The sequence below is a fragment of the Cucumis melo genome, chromosome 4 (assembly GCF_025177605.1).
Source record: "Cucumis melo cultivar AY chromosome 4, USDA_Cmelo_AY_1.0, whole genome shotgun sequence".
Classification (NCBI taxonomy): Eukaryota; Viridiplantae; Streptophyta; class Magnoliopsida; order Cucurbitales; family Cucurbitaceae; genus Cucumis; species Cucumis melo.
Window position 1 is genome coordinate 25,258,473 of NC_066860.1, and position 21,377 is coordinate 25,279,849.

Sequence of the window (21,377 nt, forward strand, 5' to 3'; positions counted from 1 at the left end):
ACCCTTACATTGACACTTTAAATGTGTCACCGTAATCTATACCTTGACACAAATATATTGTCATTAATACCCTTACATTGACACTTTAAATGTGTCACCATAATCTGTCGCACGACATATATATATTGTCTTTAATAATACTATTACATTGACAATTTAAATGTGTCACCGTTATCTATCACCCGACACCAATATATTGTCATTAATACTCTTATAACGACGCTTTAAGAGTGTCACCTTTCAATATTACTCGACACTAATATATGTTGTCGTTGTAAATGTTTCGTTACACAAAATTGTTGTCAAGTAATATATATTTTCTGTTTAATAAAGGCTTATATGTCGACACATGTTTGGTCTTGTTATTCTTCATTTTCGCAACACATATTTTTCTGTCATATATTTCTTCTTTCAAAAAAATTAAATACTCAATTTCAACATTACCCACATATGTTTGGAAATATATTTATATTGATAATAAAAAAATATAACTTACATTATCGGTAAAGATTTTACAATAATCCAAAAGATAAATTTACTGTAATATTTCATGTATGTGTGACCTAATCTAATCAAACTGATGCATAAATGAGAACTTGATCGATACTATGGTCCATGGATTTTTCAACTAGCTGCAAATTTGAAGAAAATGAACCTTAGCCAACATTCACTACGGAAAATGCATAAGCATAAGCATAAGCATAAACATTAAATACAAACAGAAATCACCTTCTTAATAAGCAGACCAATAAACTTTTCAAAATAAGTGCCCAAAGTTCATACAACCAAGGTTTTTAATAAAAGACCCATAAGGAACACAAAAAATTAAAAAAAAAACATCGACTATATAAGCATAGGCATAAGCATAGTATATAAATGTTGCAAATAATGTAAGTTTCAATTCAATCTTTACAGACCAAGCAATGTTCTAGTTTGCATCAAGTTGAAACTTAGCATAAACTTACCCTAGCTTCCCCTCCTTCAAAGTAATTACAAAACAACATGATTCCTATAACATAAGCCTCAGCGGATTGAATAAAATAACTTTTCAATGACTACCACAACTGCAGAATAGTCAACACAACAAAGTATATATTAGTGTATTTATGGAATTTAAATCATATAAACCATAAATGAACATCACTTCTTTTCCATCTCAAAGTTTTATATCCATATGACAAAAAAACAAATGAATTTTTTTATACATTTTACAATTATAAAAATTAATATATAAATAATAATATTATTATTATTATTATCATTAGCAAAACAATGTGAAATATAACAAATACATGCTGGAAAATAATACAGGTTGACATATAAAACAGTTGGCAAATGATTTGGCAAATAATACAGCAAACAATACATTTGAAAAATAATACAGGTTGGAAATAATGTTCAGGTTGGAAAATAATATATTAGAAATAATATACCGATTGAGAAATAATATATTGAAAATAATATATAGATTGAGAATAAATATATTGAAAACAATATAAAATAATATATTATAAATAATATAAAATAATATATTCAAAATAGTATAAAATAATATAAAAATAGTATAAAATAATATTTGGAAATAAAATATTGAAAATAAAATATTGAAAATAATATATTGGAAATAAAATATTGAAAATAAAATATTGGAAATAAAATATTGAAAATGATATATTGGAAATAATATAAAATAGTATATTGAAAATAATATAAATTAGTATATTGGAAATAATATACCGAGAAATAATACAAGTTTGGGAAATAAATACAAAGTGTAATATGCAGGTTTTGAAATAATTATCAGACCTAACAAACTGTTCTGTCTTTCACAACTCTAATCGATTAATTTCAAACATGTAATATATTTAATAAACAATAAACAAAAAAAATTAATAACAATCAAATTAAGCCCTAAATCTAACAAATTTAAATCAATTGGTTTAAAAAATTTAAAGAATAGCATAATAAACTCAAATGACCTGAATCTAACAAATTTGAAGCACATTGAAATCAATTGGTCTAAATTTCCTCAAATAAGCTAAATACAACAAATTCATTGAAATCAATTGGTCTGCGGCCTAAACCTAACAAAATTAAAGTATAGTAAAGATAAACTCAAATGACCTAAATCTAACAAATTTGAAGTATATGAAAATCAATTGGTGTTAAATTTGAAGCATCAATAAAAGCACATTAAACTCAATTGGACTAACCCTAATAGACCTAACCCTAACAAAATTGAATTCACCATAAAATCAATTAACATAATTCCAACAAAAATAAATTTGGAAAAACACACCGTTATAATTGATCACAAAGGAAAGAGAGAAAAAAAAAGTTACCTTTGAAGACCAATTTGAGATAATAGTTTCCTTAGCTTTTTTTTCAACCCTTCCAATTGATCTCAATCTAACATACCCTCTCGAAAAGATACTCTCATTTGTCGTAAAGAGAGTATTGTGTTTTGAGAGTGGAAAAGGTGGAAGAGTCTAAAGAGGGAAAGGGAAAAAATCTTAAGAGAGAAAATTAGGTGAGTTGATGGAAAATAAGTGGAAGGAGATGTGATATTCATTTTTTTGTTTTTTTTTTAAAAAACAAATGGTTAAATTTAAATTCAAATCCAAGTTTCAAAATAAAATAAAAATAAAGTAAAGTAAAATAAAATAAAGTAGATAAATAAAATAAAAAAGTAAATAAATAAATAATAAATAAAGAAAAAAATGTTATCTCTACGACCTCTTAGAAGATTATACCTCCATTGGATCAAAAAAAATTGCTGGAGTTTATTCTTACAACACTTTAACGACACATTTTACTTCAACTCCACCTTTTTTATTTTTAACGACACAATATTTTGATTAATTGGTGCTAAATTTGAAGCAACAATAAAACCACAATAAACCCAAGTGGCCTAACCCTAACCCATAACAAAATTAAAGTCACCATAAAATCAATTAATCAAATTTCAACAAAAATAAATTTGAAAAAAATACACCGTTCACAGTCTCAAAAGGGAAAGGAAAGAGAGGAAATTAAAAAAAAAAAGTTACCTTTGAAGACCAATTTGACAAAATAGTTTCCTTAGCTTTTTTTTTAACCCTTCCAATTGATCTCAATCTAACATATCCTCTAAAAAATACTCCTTTGTTTTTATAGAGTAGTGAAATAAGGCAGTGAGGGCAGGATCGTGTTTTGAGAGTGAAGAAGGTGGGAGAGTCGTGAAGGAGGAAAAAATCGTGAAGGAGGAAATTGGGTGAGTTGATGAAAGACAGGAAGAAGACTAATATTCATTTTTTAAAAAAGAAAATGTTAAATTCAAATTGAAATCCAACTTTCAAAATAAAATAAAGTAAATAAATAAAATAAAAAAATACATAAAATTAAATACAGGATAAAATGTTGCATCTACAACCTTTTCGAAGATTAAGTCCCCATTGGATTAAAAAAGATTGCCGGAGTTTTTGGGAGAAAAATTGTAGAATGGAAATGGAAGAATTTTGCCCAAAATGAAATTTAGAGAGAATTTTAGTAAAAGTTGGAGTTGGATTAATGAATTTTGAAAGTAAAGTGGTTAGTAGAAAAAATAAAACATAAAAGAATATGTAGAGAATATCAAGATAATTTGTAACCAGAATCAAAACAGGTTGATTTTTAGATGCAAATTTAATTCACAAACAAAAAATAGAAATAAAGGGAAGAAACTTTCAAACAAATTGAATACTCATTGCCCTCTTACCTCTTAAAAGATTACTCTTCCATTGGATCAAAAAAAAATTGTTGGAGTTTATTGACGCAAAATTTATGTCTAAGAAAAATTAAACAACGACGCAAAAACTGTGTCATTAAAAATTTCACATTTGTTTTTTTTTTAATGACACATTTTACTTCCACCCCCCTTTTTTATTTTTAACGACACAATATTTTGATTACTAGTGTCGTTAAAATCCAAATTTGTACTAGTGGTAGTACATATGCTGTTAGTTGATTTTACGAAGAAAAATGTTGGATTACAAGTTGAAACATTACGAGTTTTTGTCTTTGTTTGCATTGAGATTAGTATTTATTGAACCATTCCTTTCATCAATTATCCCTTCTAGTTCCTTTGAGTTGTATACTAGTTTTTATCACTAATAGAAACTATTGGTGATGACTACACAATAAAGTCTATCATTGATAGAAACTATCTGCGATAGACTTTATAGTGGATTACTTCATATTACTACTTTACAATATAGTCTTGAGAAAAAGGTAGATTATTATTGAAAGGTTTGAACCATTCCTTTCATCAATTATCCCTTCTGGTTTCTTCAATTGTATATTGGTTTCTATCACTAATAGAAACTATTGGTGATGACTACACAATAAAATCTATCATTGATAGAAACTATCTGTGATAGACTTTACAATAAAGTCACTTTTATTTTTATAGTCTTGAGAAAAAAGGTAGATTATTATTGAACGATTTGAGTCAAACAAATAGAAAGTATTTACTGCACACACAAAATAAATGTTCTATATGCTCAAGCTAAAAGATTATTATAAAAAACATAATATTACGTCACTGTAAAAATGGTGGAAATCTGCAATTTCTATGATTATGACTAGCACGATGACAATGGTTGCATCTTGAGTGACTTTTCTTCTCGCCAATTGATAGTATTCTTTATTTTCGCAGTCGTCCTGCTCGACGCTTGAAAGTTGGAGGTAATATGTTTATGTCAATCCCAATAGACTTCCAATTAGAATGGTTCCCAACCGGACGAACTGATCCAGTATAAGTTGAAATCAAGGTACTTGACAAAAAATACTTGGAAACAAAAGAGTAAGTATTCATATTATGCCCACGAAGAACAGCAAGTGTGTGGGCGCATGGAATTTCATCAAGATCCCAAACGCGACAAGTACATGATTTGCAATCTAATTGTACAATAAATTATTTTCTTTCATCAATCACTTGAAATTCAACATCATTAATAGCATTAACCTGAAAAAAGGGAAAAAAAAACTTAGTCAACATATATGGTTTATCACTGATATAGACAATCACTAATAAGAATCTATCAGCGATAGAGTCTATCATTAATAGGTCTTGTTTTATTACTCACTAATTAAATAAATAAACATTGAAACACAAAAACTTACCGTGAAGTTTCTTGAGTTTTGATGTTGTATTCGTAATTATCCCTCAGCCCACTAGTTAAAACAGTTCTCACACAACATACAACTTTTCTCCGATCATAAAACCAATTTTGAAGTATTTGTCTGATAGAATCTTTTAGAACTGCATTTAATCTTTCTGAAATGTTTGTAGTCATCATTTGATATCTTTTTCTTGTACAGTATGCTCGAGCCCACTTTTCAAAACCAACCTTACTAAGATAGTCTGGATACATAGACTCTATCCATCTCATATTAGTCTCAAAATCAACAAGTGTATATGCTTTTTCACATCTAAAAAAGAGCTTACCAATTATAGGGTCCTTATATATCAACTTAAACTTTTTAGAAGGTGTTGCAAACAAACGAAATATTCAGCATTTGGAAAAACATTTTTAACACTTTTTGGAATACTTAAATGTCGATTAGATATTATAACTAAATCTTCCCGATCCCCTAAACTATTCTTTATATTCTCAAAAAATCATCTCCAAGATGCATCATTTTCAGAATCTACAATACTAAATACTAAAAGCCAATGAAAAATTTTGATTATTACCATCCATTGTTGAGGCTGTCAAAAGAGTTCCACCATATTTAGATTTCAAAAATGTACCGTCAACTGATATGTTGGGCCTACAATATTTCCATCCTTCAATGCATGCTCCAATAGCCATAAAACAGTACTTAAAATGTCCCTCTATATTAGTTTCATAAGCAGTGAATGAACCTGAAATAAAAAAAATAATATATATATATATATACACACACACATTAAAGACAAATATCATGTTCTTTTACTATAAGTTTGTCACTAATATGGTTTACCATGGATACGGTCTATCACTGATAGACCCTATAGTAAACCACCATAACATCAGTCGTCTGATGATATGCTCATTTACTATAAGGCCTATCACTGATAGAACTTATTAGTGATAGACCATATCATTGAAAGCTTGATTGATGATATATAAATTGTAAGAATAAAAACATACCTGGGTTAATTTCTTTTAATTTCATAAAAAAGTTTAGAATCAAGGCATAAGATTCTTTTGCTTCACCATTCAAAGAATTCATAACAAGTTTCCTTTGCCCTCCACGCTTTATAGTAGCTAACATTTACACCAAGTTTAGTACGCATGTGAATCATAATATCATTTGGACTCGAACGGTAAAAAAAAACTAAAGTCTTTTACAATACAATCACTAATCAATGATGAAGATGCTTGTTTATGAGTAGTTTGAATAACATTTATTGAGCAATTGTGATTAGCAATATACTTCCTTAGTCGCCATAATTCCCCACCCTTGTAACGAGATGCACGGACATACCATGGACAATTATCTTGGGAGCACTTAAACTCAATAGATTTAGAATTTGATCTCACAGTCTTGAACTCAAAGTTGTTCTTTATAGCAATGTAGTAAAATGACTTTGATAGTAGTTCCTTGCTAGCAAACATATCCTTTTCTTTCAAATCGAATGTAGAAGACAAGCTACTAACATGAATATCGGTAAGAATTTGAAAATCATCACCAATGGAAGAAGAAGGCAGCAAAGAACACAAATTATCCATCCCACTGTCAACAACACTAGACCATTATAAATCCATATTAGAGACATGAGCAATAGCATGGGCAACTAATGGATGTCTTGTAATTTGCCCTTTAACTAAACTTAGAAACCAAGTAACATCTTTATCTTCGTAAATTTGGACCACAGTTTGAATATCAGTGATACCATAATCCAATAAGATTGACAATTGTATTGAAGAAGGAGATGCATCAAATCGAACTTCTCTTAATATCAAACTCATTAAATTGTCAAAACACACCATCTCATCAACCAATACGCCTATAGTCTTGTAATTCAAGTAACTATTTGTATCATCCCACTATCCACTATGAAATACTACTATTGGAAGCTTAATCATAATTCCAAATTACTGCAGAATTAAAAAAAATAGTTATCATCCTAGTATTACATTGAAGCATTGATAGAAGACAAAATGTCTATCAGTGATAGACTTATATCAGTTATACACTAGGATACAAGTCTATCACTATCATTAATAGACATGTAATTGTTTTAACCTAAAAACATGAAATCGACAAAAAAATATTCTACAAAGATTCAAACTGGAAAATTATTAAAATTAGAGGAAACAAATAAAAACAAAGATTACCAAGATTCAAACGAAAAAAACTAAAATAAGAGGAAACAACTAAAAAGAAAGATCAAATCTAAAATCTTTAAAGAATATATGATTACATACCAGATGATTTAACCAAAGTAGGAGAAAATCATAGACAATAAGATGACGACTGGATGGAGGCGGAAGAAGGTGTGGTTGGAGGCGGAAGGTGGTGTTCTTAACGTGGAGAAAATCACAGAAACGATGGTAAAGATGGAGAAGGGAGAAAATCGTGGAGAAGAGGAATGACGGTGAAAGTGGAGAAGGAGAAAATCATGCCAATTTCCTTTTTAAAACTAGGGCAATATTGTAATATATTTTTAAAAAAACAAATATTTACTATATTTACAAATTGTTTAATAAATTGACATATACTTAATATTTTATACCAAAGGTTATAGAGATAAACTATCAACTTTAAATTGATAAAAGTTTAGGAAAATAATTTGAAATGAAAAAACTATTAAAAACATTTATAAATATAACAACTTTTATAAAACTGTTGTTATAATAAATGGAAAATTTAGACTTATATAACACTGTTAAAACTAAAAGAGGAGAAAGTAATTTAACCTTATTACTATTATTTCTATCCATATTGTAATGAGTTGAAGCATTAATGGATACCAGACAAAGTCCAACCAAACCAAACAGAGCGCTTGCATTTAAGCATTAAGGGGAAGGAATATTTGTAGATGAAAGAAATCTTTACAAGAATGAATCTTTCATTTTTCTTACAAAAAAAAATGGTCTTTACAATAAAAAATATTTAACTACAAGAACTTATTCTGTAAAGAATCAAAGAATTATACAATGTTGTGCTGTTCCTTTTATTTCTCTTATAATATAAATTATATATATTAAGGCATCTTTCTCACTCATTTACACATAACCTAAGGCTGCATTTCTTCAGATTACTACTCCATATTTGATTTAATTGCTGCGTGTAGTAACTCTTTCGGAATGTTCTTCCTGCAGAACTTTGTTGTCCCGAGAAAAACACCAACTCTTGGTTCTAAAGAGGCTCGACTTCAATGATCAGAGTTGGGATCTCCAAAGTTTTATCGATTTAGACTTTTGGTTCATTGAGGCTTTTTGCTATGTTGGCACCACTGGTAAGTTGTTTGACTTATTATATGGCATGAGCATCGGAGCTGTTGTTGCACATGCATTCAGGAATAGGGTACTTGGTAACATCTCGTCCGACTTTGCTGGTTCGAAGTTCGGGCTGTCCGAGGGAGTCCTGATGCAGCTCCCTGATGATCTTGTTAAACTCTGCTTCAGGAAGCGAGGAGTCTAAGAAAAGGGGAAGCATGTGCCTTTTGTTTGGTGTTATGTACTTCTTATGTCCAGCATAAGCCCTATGTCCCTGTAATAAAACGAACAATCGACTCGTTATGATCTTATGATCGGACTCGAAAAGCAATAGTTGAAACACGATGATGAGAATCAGCTAGATTCACAAGCTGAAGGAGAATCCGTACCTGAATGGCATGGCCCATATTTCCTCCATGAGAAGGCATGAAAACATCACTACTCTCACAAACAATATAGTCAATAGCAGCCATAATGGAAGCTTTTTTCGCAAAAGGCTCGAGTTCACTTGGTAAAGCAAGATCTTCCTTGTTGTAGAAATTTGGGAACTCCCCTGTTAATGGTTGCAGGGCTTCTTTTCCTCCGAGTGGTTGACCTCCAGCCCAGTAAATCCTTGTGTCCCTCGGAGCTCCGAGAGCTTTCAGTAACCTGAGCAAGTTCAAAAATTTAGTCAAGCAGAATTGTAAATGTAAATGATTGACAATGGCAAACATATGGTTAAAAAAATTTTACCTCATAACCTCATAGGCATTCAGGGGACAAAGGCCTGCCAGTTTTCTATCGTGGTAGCTCATGTTCGATCTAGCAGTTAAGAGTTCAGGTCTTCGAATTCTTTCGTTATTTATCATCTCATCATATTCAGGGCTCAACCCAGGTAGACAACCAGTTCTCACCCATACGTCCTTCTCCATTCTTAAATGAAGAGCAAGGTATGGTCCTTTGCTCCGCATTCTCTCAGTGAGCTTGTTACCAAGTTCCACAATTGGTGGAGCAAACCTCAAAGCATGAAAAGCAACCTAAATCCCCAAGAGGAAAAAGAACAACAATTAACACTGATATCCAACCATTTCATCAGAGTTAATAATGTCAAAAGGAATAATCATAAAGTAGCAGCAAAAGAACTCAGTACGTATTAGTACTACTCGAAATGGTATAGAATATGTGCTGAAGGTAATAAGACACTGGATACACTGTGATAGATTCCAAGTAACAAACAACTAATCAAGAAATCAAACAGAGTTATAACAAGAAGAAAAAAGTTATAATACCTTGCATCTGAGCTTTTGAAGGTCAGAAGGAAGATCCTTAGAAAGCCTCGAGTCCAAGCCGCGCAGCAGGAGTACCCCTTCTCTTCTAAGCTGCAAAATTCAACACATGCTACTTATTATTGTAAAAATACAAACCGAAACATTTTGTGTGGGGAAGAACATAAAAAATATGTCAAAAAACAGAACGACAGCAAAATGCCACAAAAGCTTTTTAGTTGGTAATACGTAGCTGTTTGGTCAACCTTAACAGACAGGCCATATATGTATGAACATTAACAGACAAGCTTACATTTATAGTTCAACGTATCGATGAACCAACTGCTCTAGCAAATATTCATCGTAAAATTACCACTAACCTAAAAGTTTATTGTTTTCGAGTATAGTAGTTACATGATATCTCCTCCACTCTATATTAATAGTTAGCTTGTCCGATTTGTCAATCAAATTAACATCTGAGCCCACACATAAAAATAGTAAGTAAATTTTAACCGAACAATTTAAGCTTTGTCAATCAATATTCATCTATGCATTATGGCAACGAGGACAATCTCATTCTCTTCTACTACAAAGTACAAACATAAAAATGTTTTATTATTTAGTTCAAATGTGTTGTGCGACACATTCAAAATCAATCTTCAAAGATGCTTTGTGATGAGCAAGCAAGAGTAAATAATTATTTGGTAAGGATATAATGAAAACTAGCATGGCAGTTATCAACAGATTCCTTTCCTTTCAATCAAGAAGCCAACCATTTTTTTTAGAAGTAAGCTTTAAAGAGAAGCCATGACAGCTTAAAGAACAAACAACAATATTCGTTTGATCATCCTCACCTTCCTGAGGTAACGCGACCGAATCCAACTCGGCGAGACGTGATGGGGAGGGGATTTTTCCTCCACTGGCCGAGTCATCAGATGCGTAGATGGCAAAGATGACACTATATGAACGTCATCCGCCAGAACATTCTTGAAATGCTCCAAATCAAATATATCAGAAAACTCACTGCAACCATCAAACAAAACACAGAAAAACAAACTTAGCAACTGATATATAAGAAAACACAGAGTATATTTAAGTTCTCATAAATCAGAGACTTCGTCAATCAAATAGGAAAAAAAAATGGATTTCTACTGTTCTTATACCTTTCATCCCCCCAGATAACGTTCACTTGCAAGATTGGAACAACCAAAGCAGCCCCAAGAATTCTAGCAATCACAACAGCATCAACGATCTGATTTCTCTGTTGATTCATCCCACCAGAAACCACCACCATCAAATACTTAGTCCTCTCACTAACGATTCCAGTGGTTGATTTTTTATATTCTTCGCTGAAATCTAAACACGGTTTATACCCCAATCCATCAGGTTGTTTCCAGAACTCCCCCTGTTCATTTCCTTCATCCGATTTCAAAACCCCAGTAGAAATCCGGCGTAGCGATTGGAAAGAATCACTCGTAACCTCATCCTTCAAAGCATTTTCTCTATCTCTATCGATTAAACCGGATTTCAAAACCCCATTTGAGACTAAACCCTGCGATTGCCATTGAGACGTGAAACAAGGGTAGGACACATAAGGGAATAAGGGGTTGGGATTAAAAGTAAGCTTCAACATCCCGAAAAGACCAAAGAGAAAAATAGCAAGAAGCCATAGCTTATTGGAGCTTCTGTAAGTAGAAAGACTAAAAAATTTATTGTAGTTTTTCGAAGATTTCTTAGGCGAATCAAGAAGGGATTGAAGAGAAGATGAAGATAAAGAGTTTATAATTTGAGATGGAACCGAAATGTAAGCTTGCTTCTTGGAATTACTGTTCTTCTTCGCCATAGACAAAACCAGAGAGCAGAATTTACAAGCTTTCTCACTAACCCACTTGGTGTTTCAGATTATGAATCTCAATATCATTAGAGAGAGGAAAAAAAATATGGAGCGGCGGGAAGAAGAGAGAAGGAATTTTCGTGATTATAAATAATTACGCGTTGCTGACCAAAAGTGGCCGTGTTAGAACGGGAGATTTCAAAGATGAACTTCGTTTGAAAGGAAGCTGAAGCTAATTTATATTGTGTTTTAATCACTCGTTAATTAAGATTAAATATTTTAATCAAACATATATATGTGAGCAATTACAACAATGCCCCCTTAAGTTTTATTTATTTATTTATTTATTTATTTATTTATTTATTTATTTATTTTTAAAAAAATGAAATTACTCGAACCTATAAATCTATAGAATTTAAAGAGGATATTTGTTATTATATTTTTGAGACGTGTGAGTTCTGAAACGACAATTATGACTATTTATTGCTTCAAACTTTTCCTTTAGCTTCCGTAACTATTTTCAACTTCAATTTTCAAATATCTCTCTACTTTTTCTTAATTATCTTCATCTTATTCTTAATTTTCTAAAATATATTAACCATCTTTATTTTCTTACCACAAACTTTTTGTTTTCCATAATATAGCATTTTGAAAATGTTGATCCGACCTTAATTTATAGTTTAATAAAACTTTTGTATTCAAGTTGGAAATCATTTTATTCTTGAGTTGTTATTTTATAGTTTAACAAATTACCTTAACTACTTGTAGTACCAAAAAATTATCCATAATATATAAAATAAAGTAAGTACTTCTTATTCTATCAATTTTGACTTTTAAAAGCTCATATATATTTTTTAAATATATATATATATATATATATATATATATATATATATATATATATTCAAATTTTGAATCAATTGAATTGGGGGACAGTTCATCATGCTCAACTATATGCTTAATTAAAAATATTAAATTGTGTTTGGTATAAGAAAAGTTGTTGACTAAGATGAATTTTTTGCTTACGTGGATAAATTAAAAGTGATAAATACTTTATACTTTCTCTTTATTTGTAAATGTAAAATTACAAGTGTGACATATATATACGTACTACCTAGCTTCTAAAGATTATTGTAACATAAACATTTTTAATAACTTGTTCAAATATTCTCTTTTCTTCTTCTTCTTCTTCTTCTTCTTCTTCTTCTTCTTCTTCTTCTTATTTTAATTTTAGTTCAAACAAACAGATAAGGACTTAAATATAAAAGAGCCCTTTAAGATTTACTAGTATCTTCATTAGTTGAATAATATATATATATATATATATATGAGTGTGTGTATATATATCACCACTTTAGACATTTTGCATGCATTTTAATTTAAAATTTATATGACTATAGTTTTATTTTTTTAAAAAAAAAAAGTCAAATATTAAATCATGACTGTAGGTTTATTATTTAAATGCAACATTATTGTGCAAATTAAAGAGTTTTAATGAATTTCAATTACATGTCTATTCACATTGCAACATCAAAGAGGTCATTTATTTGCGAGAAAATTTCTCACATCAAAATCAATATAATCTATTAGTTTTATATCTATCTTTTTTTTAAAAAAAAAAAAAAAAAATTATTGTTTCTTGGAGTTCAAGTTTATTAATTTCTAATTTAAATACACAATTCAATAAGAATTTGCTTTTGGTAGCATTGCTTAAATATTCTCTATCCTAAAAAAAAGAAAAAAAATGGTTACATTTTTAAAGTGTTTAAACATATGAAACTTTTAATAGATATTAAAGATTTCTTAAGAGCTAACCTAACCACTCCTCACATTTTTAAACATTTATTGATAGCTATTAGACATTATTTTGTTGTATAGTGAATTTTCCAAAAAAACCAAATTGTTTTTACTCGACTAGGTTTGGGAAATTATTGAATTTATAGAAACCCTAATAATATTGGTTTTAATGTTAGGAAAAAATGAAATGATTGAAGGAGAGGGAGAGAGGGAGGGGAGATTCCAATGGAACAAACGAAAGAGGAAGATATAGAGAAAGAAGTGGAAGAAAAAAAAAAGAAAAAAGGAAAAGGAAAAGGAAAAGGAAAACGAAATGTCTAACTCCGTCAGGATGGTTGCGTGTCGCGTTGCGTATCTGGCCAGCTGTCACTCCTTCTTTATTTTTTGAAAATATAAATACGGAGTATATTTTAATATAACAGAAAAAAAGGAAAGAAAGGAAAAATAAAGGGCATGTGATTATGCTGCCGCCATTCCCAGACAGCCTGTCCTTTCCCTGTCCTAATATGCCACTCTCATCCAATCAAATTTTCATCTCCCCCTTGCCAGCTGGCTCCCATTTACTCTCCATGCTGGCGTTCTCTTGCCACGTCCATCCATCACCTTCAAGTACGAGGTGTACACCTCAGCAGCAACACCCCTCCCTATTTTCCCATTTTCCACCATAAATAAATATAAAACTATCATTCAGGTTAGTAGCTTACTTTTCTTTTCAACTTATTTCCTTTTTCCTTTTTTATTATTAACAAATAATTTCGAAAATGAAAAACAACCCAACGCCTTTTTTTTTCTTTCTTTTTCTTTCATGTCTTTCTGACTTTTATATATATATATATATATATATGTGTGTGTATATATTAAAAAATTATTAATTGAACTAATATGAAGGAATCATTAAATAAAAGTTTAGTTTAGAACACAACCATGGGACAATGTATTCAAAAGTAACAAACTTTTTGTAATTGCCTACAAGCAAGACTATCCTCCGTTCTCTTTTTATTACATATATATACCCACACTAATAAGGAATGTTGAAAATGAGTAGTTTCCTTTCCTTCCCATGCTAAAACTAATATTTGTTGGGTCGTTAGGTTTGGTATTTGAGATTGTTAGGTATTATATTCATTTTTTTTTTTGTACTTGACTTTGTGTTTCTATTAACAGGATTTATATGCACATTTCGTCCCATTGGAATATATTCTCTTGATCAGTTTTCTTTTCTTTTTGCAAGTTTGATAGATAAGTTTTTGCTAGTTTATTTAGTCCTGTCCTTGTAACTTTTATGTGTGTCTGTGTCTGTGTGTGTGTGTGTTTTTTTTTTTTCTATTTATTCTTATGAATGGTAAATTTTCATAACTATTTAAAAAGTAGATACAAAATTAGTTAGATGAGAATATGAACTCAATAAAAAGTCAATGGATGATGTATATAAACCAAAGATTAATACATCAAACAAAATGAAGTTTGCAGTGATTATTATTATGAAAGAGGGATTTAAGCAAAAGGGAAAAAAATTGAGGCAAATTAAAATTAAGTAACATAGAAGACTAATAATTGAAAGAGCTGATGGATGGGGGTAAAGTCAAATATGATATATGAATGATTGACAAGTTCCAACCCAATCCATTGGGGTCCCTTTGAGCCTACAAGGCTACAGCTGTTTGCTTTGCCAAAACTCTAAAACTTGTGATGTGTTTGGCTTTTCCCTTCTATTATTCCATTCCATTGCCCCCAAATCCTTTTGTACAACAATTTTCTTTTTCAATCAAAAAAAAAAAAAAAAAAAAAAAAAACTTGTCCAATTCTACAATTTTTTTTCAAAAATGACACAATTACTAATTGACATTAAGTATATAAAATAAATTTTCAAATTTATTTAAAATTGATACCTAGTAAAGTTTTGTTAGCTATTAATATGCAATCATTTTGTTAGATCAACTAACATTCACCCTTATTAAGAGCCCATTTTTAAACCAATTTAAAATTTGATGATCAATCATCATATTTCTTAAACTTTCAAATGGAAACAAATTCAATCTCAATTTTTATGAACGATTCAAAGACTAAACTCAAATTTATAGATTAAAAGTGTATTTTATCCAAAAGCAAAGTAAATCTAACTGACAGATCATTGTCTATTTTATTATTTATTATCTCAAAGTTACATTACTTTATTTGAAATCTTATAATAGACCTAATCATATTTTTTTTTTTCGGAACCTCAAATCACATAATTTTCTTTTAGAAAACTTTAATTCTCTTTTTACAAATGGTTGTATTCTATAAACAAAACTAATAAGGACTTGCAAATCTAACTATTAGATTCAAAGTAAATATAGCATACGAGCAAAACAACCAAAGATGCAACCTCATCCACATATCTGTAAGCTCAGACAAATTAGAATTATAATCACGACAAGTAAATATGACTTTACTATATAATAAAACCCCACGATCACAGGAGGAAAAGGACCCCCTCCCCAAAACCTATCGATGATGATCGTTCGATCCCTTAATCAAAGCGAGCGCTCCAACTTGTATTTTACTATTTTGTTAGACTTTCCTAGGCCACCCCATAAAAACTCATCCCACTATTTTTTCCCCCTCCACTCTCCCTTTTCAATTCCTCGTATAATGGTGACTTGGGCCCACACTCAACCAAACTAAAAATTAAAATCAAACAAAAAAATTACTGTAACGAAACCAAAATATTTTAAAATATAGTAAAATGTTATGATAGATATTGATAAACATTGTTGGACTACAATGTTTTGTTATATTTAAAATTGTATTTTCAGCATATTTTTCTATTCAAAACAATTATCCTATATCAACTATATATATATATATATATATATATATATAAAAAAAAAGTAAGTGTGACACATGTAAAGCATTTTAGAGTTTCTTTATATATATATATATATATATATATATATGTAAATAATGTACAAATGGGGCTGCTACAAATATAGTATGGTAATATTAAAATAGTTAAAATAATATATAATATGATTTATGAAGGGGTTTCGAAAGTGATGGGAAATAATAATATTTTAGTTAGTGCAAAATTGATTTGATTGGTGACTAAGTCCAAAACAAGGGTTCCCAAAGTTTGAAGCATTAAACCAAACCAAACCCATAGAAGAAATTGATTTTATTTTGAAAAGGACTTTGTAAATTTCTTGTATTTGGGAAGCCAAGTAAATTGAAATATAATAGTTGGCATTTCTGGACTTCATTGGTTGCTTCTTCCATCCATCCATCCATGTAATTATCACACTTTCTTTATACATCTGTTTCTTAAAAAAGAAAAATATTTTAGTTTTCCATCTTTCAAATTTAAGTTCCATACTCAATAACTTTCCCTAGTACATTTCCTATTTGGTACCTCAACTTTTTAAAACATCTTTTAAATCTCTCAACTCAAATTTTAAATATTTTCTATTATTTTATTAGATATAAATTTATGTTTTGTGTCGACTTATATTTTAAAATTTTAACTTTGTGTCTAATAACTTAGGTAATTATTTTGTTTTTCTAATTTTTTTTAAACTTATACTTATAAACATTACTTTTATTTTCAAATTTTTTACTTTGTTGTTGGCATTTTACCAACGACTTAAAAATCAAGCCAAAATTTGAACTTTTTTGAAAAATTGGATAAAAATTCAACCATTGTCTTTAATAAATATGCAAATCATTGTAAGAAAGACTTAAAAAGGAAATGTGTTTACTTTAGTAAAGAGAAAAAAATAGTAACCAACCTATTATAAATATTAAGGTGAAATATAGATGTCCATTCCATCATCCATAATGTGTAAAACAAACATAGCCTCTGAGGCTCATGTAATATCACATCTTACTTACCAAGTTGTCTATAAAAAGTGACATCTGGTGGATTTGTAAGAAGCTTCCTCTCATTTATTTTCTAATTTTTTAAAGAGATATATCAGACATGCATGACATCATCTTATATTAGACTTAAAATCATATGATTTTTATTATTATTATTATTATTATTATTCAAAAATGGTAATTAGGTGATCTTCCTCAACTATTAATTTCATAACCCATTAATTTATTAATATTGGAAGAGAGCTAGCTCTTCTCAAAACATAAATTTAATAGAAAAAAAAGATAATAATTGAAGGGAGGCTTAAACTAAATTAATATTATTCGTCTTGATCACAATCATATGCCAAAGAAGTGAAAGTATACCAAAGAAGTTTATACATATTTTTAATACTTGTCCTAGGCATGACACTAAATAATGATAGTGACCTACTTTTTTTTTATTCAACTATTTGGTCATCTAACTACATTCACATGCTTTTATAACATACAAAATCATATGTTTGACCAACCACAAGAAAAATAAAATTTAATAAATTGCTTCAAAATGTAAATTTTAACATCGCGTTATATAATTATTCTTAATTATATATATATATATATATATATATATATATATATATATATATATTAGTGTTTTATAAATAATTTTCTTAGTTCATATTCAATGAATGGTTTCAAAATATTTTTAACTTAAAGCATGGGAAGAGTTGTTTCATTTTTTGCTTTTTATGTTTTTATAAAGAAAAGTTTGGTGCACTTATTTCTAAAACCAATCAAAAATGATTTATTGTTAAAATTTTGAATTCAAAATTTTAAATTTTAAATTGAAATCAAATAGGATGGTATGAGATTTTAAATATAGTAGAATTAAAATGTTTTTTTTTTTTCTTTTCATCTTCTACCGATAGATTAACCCTCAAGAAGAAGTGTTAATTCACGTGATGGTAATAAATATAATGATACAAATTTAGATGCATATATATATATATATATATACACACACATATCCAACACTACATTAATTCTAAAATTGAAATTTATTTTGAGTATGAAATAGTAACTTTGGACAATTAAAAATGAAATTCTAAAATTTCAAATTGCAACCGCCAAAATAGTATTTAAGCTTACATTTTGATTTAGGTAATTCTTTCATTTTTCTAATTGTATTCTCATTTTATTATTTGAGATAGGATCCTAATTCCATTAAAATTTTAACATGTCATCCCTAATAAGAGAAAACTAATATATATATACATATATATATATCAATTTATACTTTTAAAGCACGAATTATTTTGATTTAAATCAACTTTTTTTTTTTTTTTAAGAGTATGAATTTACACCATCTTGTTTTTAAAATAAAATACACTACCTTCCATATTTCATTCGTTACAATTACATTTGAAAACCATCATTGTATTTTTAGATTTTTTTTCTCAAATATCGATTTTATTAAATAGACAAATATTTTAAAAAAAAAACATAAATCAAATTGATTCAATTGTCAAACTTTAGAAACTTAATTAATACAATCTCATATAACCTGTTTTTTAAAATAAAGTATATATTATATTATTAAATTTGTAAGTTGATACATTTACAAAAATTTATGATTTAAATCAACACTTGGTTATTTAGTTTAGAGGTACGATGGTAGAAATTCTTAAATATATGATATAAATCGATATAATTTTTTTTTTCTAAAAAATGAATCATTTGTATCAATTAATTATATAAGGTGATAATTGAGAATTAATATTTAGGAGTATGACAATTTTTGGAAATCAGGAGTATTCAAAACCATTTTCAATACATATGTGAACATGATTTGTAAACTGAGGCAAATAATCAATCGTAACTTATGCTTAGAAATAAATAATAATGGAATGACCAAAATTATTATGATCATCATTAGTTTAATAATGTTAACAATAATAAATATACACATTCATAGTAACTCAACCCATATTAGTATATCGAAAAATTAAATAGTTTTTCTAAATTTTCAATATATAATCTCTCTTTTCACCAATTGTGAGATATATTATTTTTAAAATTACGTACAACATTGGAAACCTACAAAAGGCAATTAAATATATAAAGCAAGATTAAATCATGTGATTGTATTTTGTTTTGATCTATAAACAATATTATTCCATACGGTTTTAATTCTCAATTATTTAAATAATTCAGTCTATCGACTTTTAATTTGCCGTCCATCTCATCATCATCATCATCATCATCATAAATATATATACATATACATATTTGTTAACTACCAACTTAATTATAATCACATTATTATTAGGGATTTTTAAAAAAATTGACAAACTATTTTTGGTAATTTCTCTTATTAATTATTATTATTTTGAAAAAAAATTACAAAGTTAGGGAAATGGAACTAAATTGATGTGATATTATTAAGAAGACAAGTATTTTTCGAACTTAATTAATCTCATTTAAGAGATAATGAAAACTAAACCAGGGGTTTTATCATTTTGAGTAATAATTAAATAGTTGAAAAATCATGGTCAAAGCTTGATTCCATTTCCATTATTATTATTATTATTATTATTATTATTATTATTATTATTATTATTATTATTATTATTATTATTATTTATTATTATTATTATTTTAACCCTTTTCTATGTGATCAAGAACAAAACAAAATCCCCAAAGAAAATGCCTAAACAAAGATTTTCAATTTTTAATGATAGGATTGTCCCTCTCTTCCCCCACCATTGTTTTTCATTTTGAAAATGATAGTAGGTAATTGCAAATACTTTTAACAATTTCACCATTTAATTTATACTAAATTTGTCAATTTTTAATTATAAGTTGTGTGTCTCAAAGTGAATATGAAATTGAGTGATGATTGATCAATAAAAGAAGGTTCTTAATATTAATTTATTAACAACTGTTAAGTGATGAATCAAAAGTTGAATAATTAGAAGGGGTTTTATTGAGTTATTATTGGGTTGGTTGGGATGATTAATTCCACAATATATTACCAAACTTTGCAAATACATTATAACCACTTTAATTTTAATTTCATTTTTTGAAAAAGAGAATATATATATATATATATACATATAAATTTGGTGCTTCTCCTAATTAATGGTTGGTGTACTCAACCCAATAGCTGGCCTTCTCCTTTTGCCTCTTTCTTTGATATCAATTCATTCTTTTGATTTTTCTTTTCTTATGAATAATGTTTGTTTCCTTTCTTCATCTTTTCATTTTCCACGAACAACCAATTAATTAACTCTTGTTACCTATTTCAAGTTTGGGACTTTAATTCTTACCCATAGTTTCTTGATTTTTCAATCTTCATCTAACTTCTTAATCCTACCTACCATGATTGAAAGCATTATTTCATATTATTTATATGTCATATTACATTTTTAACTTCCTTACATTATCAAATTATTCACCTATCCTATAAATATCTATTTATAGGTTCCTATAGGAAGAATTTTTTTTAGTCCATTTTACCCTTTTGGTTATAAGTATTCTTAATGTTTGCTTGATGACAATTTTGTCATTCAACTTCAAGTATGGATAGTGGGTGAATCTTTAACTATTTCTCTCTATTTCTTTAACCATTTCAATATTTAATTCAAAAATATTTATGACCCTAATTAACCTCATGGTAGTGGAAGAATTTGTATAAGCATGATAATAAATTCAAATAAGCATTTTAGAATCATCTAACCTACTTTTTCATCAATTTATTCAATATAAATATATGGTACCCTTTGCTTCCTTATAGCAACAAAAATGGAGAGGGAACGAGAAGAAATATGAGAAGATAAGATAAATAGTGAATCTAGAAAATCGCAGCTTCAATTAGGAAGAGAGAAAAATGTAAGAAGACAATTTTTATTTTTTCGATGTTGGAGATCTATATAAATATTTTTTTTTTCATTTCTTTGTAAATATTATCTTTTTGTTTTTTTGTTATCTTTTAGTTATATAAATGAGTAAATGAAAAATTTTCATCCATATTATTTGTTATTTTATTTTTCTAATTAAAATGAGAAAGTAAAATGACACAAGAACTTATGTTTTCTAAATCAACATTCTAAAATTTTTCTTTCTTTTGGAGAATGTGTTTTTTAAATTTAAAAATTAGTATTATTATTATATTATTTAACTCTTATATATATATATATATATATATATATATAA

General features: G+C 28.3%; 1 protein-coding gene across 1 annotated transcript; it reads right to left on the reverse strand.

The window, feature by feature from the left end:
- Positions 1–7,919: 7,919 nt before the first annotated feature.
- Positions 7,920–11,759, reverse strand: LOC103500296 (O-fucosyltransferase 20). Its single transcript, XM_008463550.3, has 6 exons — positions 10,858–11,759; positions 10,549–10,717; positions 9,719–9,808; positions 9,183–9,466; positions 8,840–9,098; positions 7,920–8,724 (listed from the first exon to the last, which is right to left on the reverse strand). Exons 1-6 carry the CDS (start codon positions 11,535–11,537, stop codon positions 8,488–8,490), a joined length of 1,719 nt encoding a protein of 572 aa, XP_008461772.1. The 5' UTR covers positions 11,538–11,759; the 3' UTR covers positions 7,920–8,487.
- Positions 11,760–21,377: the final 9,618 nt, after the last annotated feature.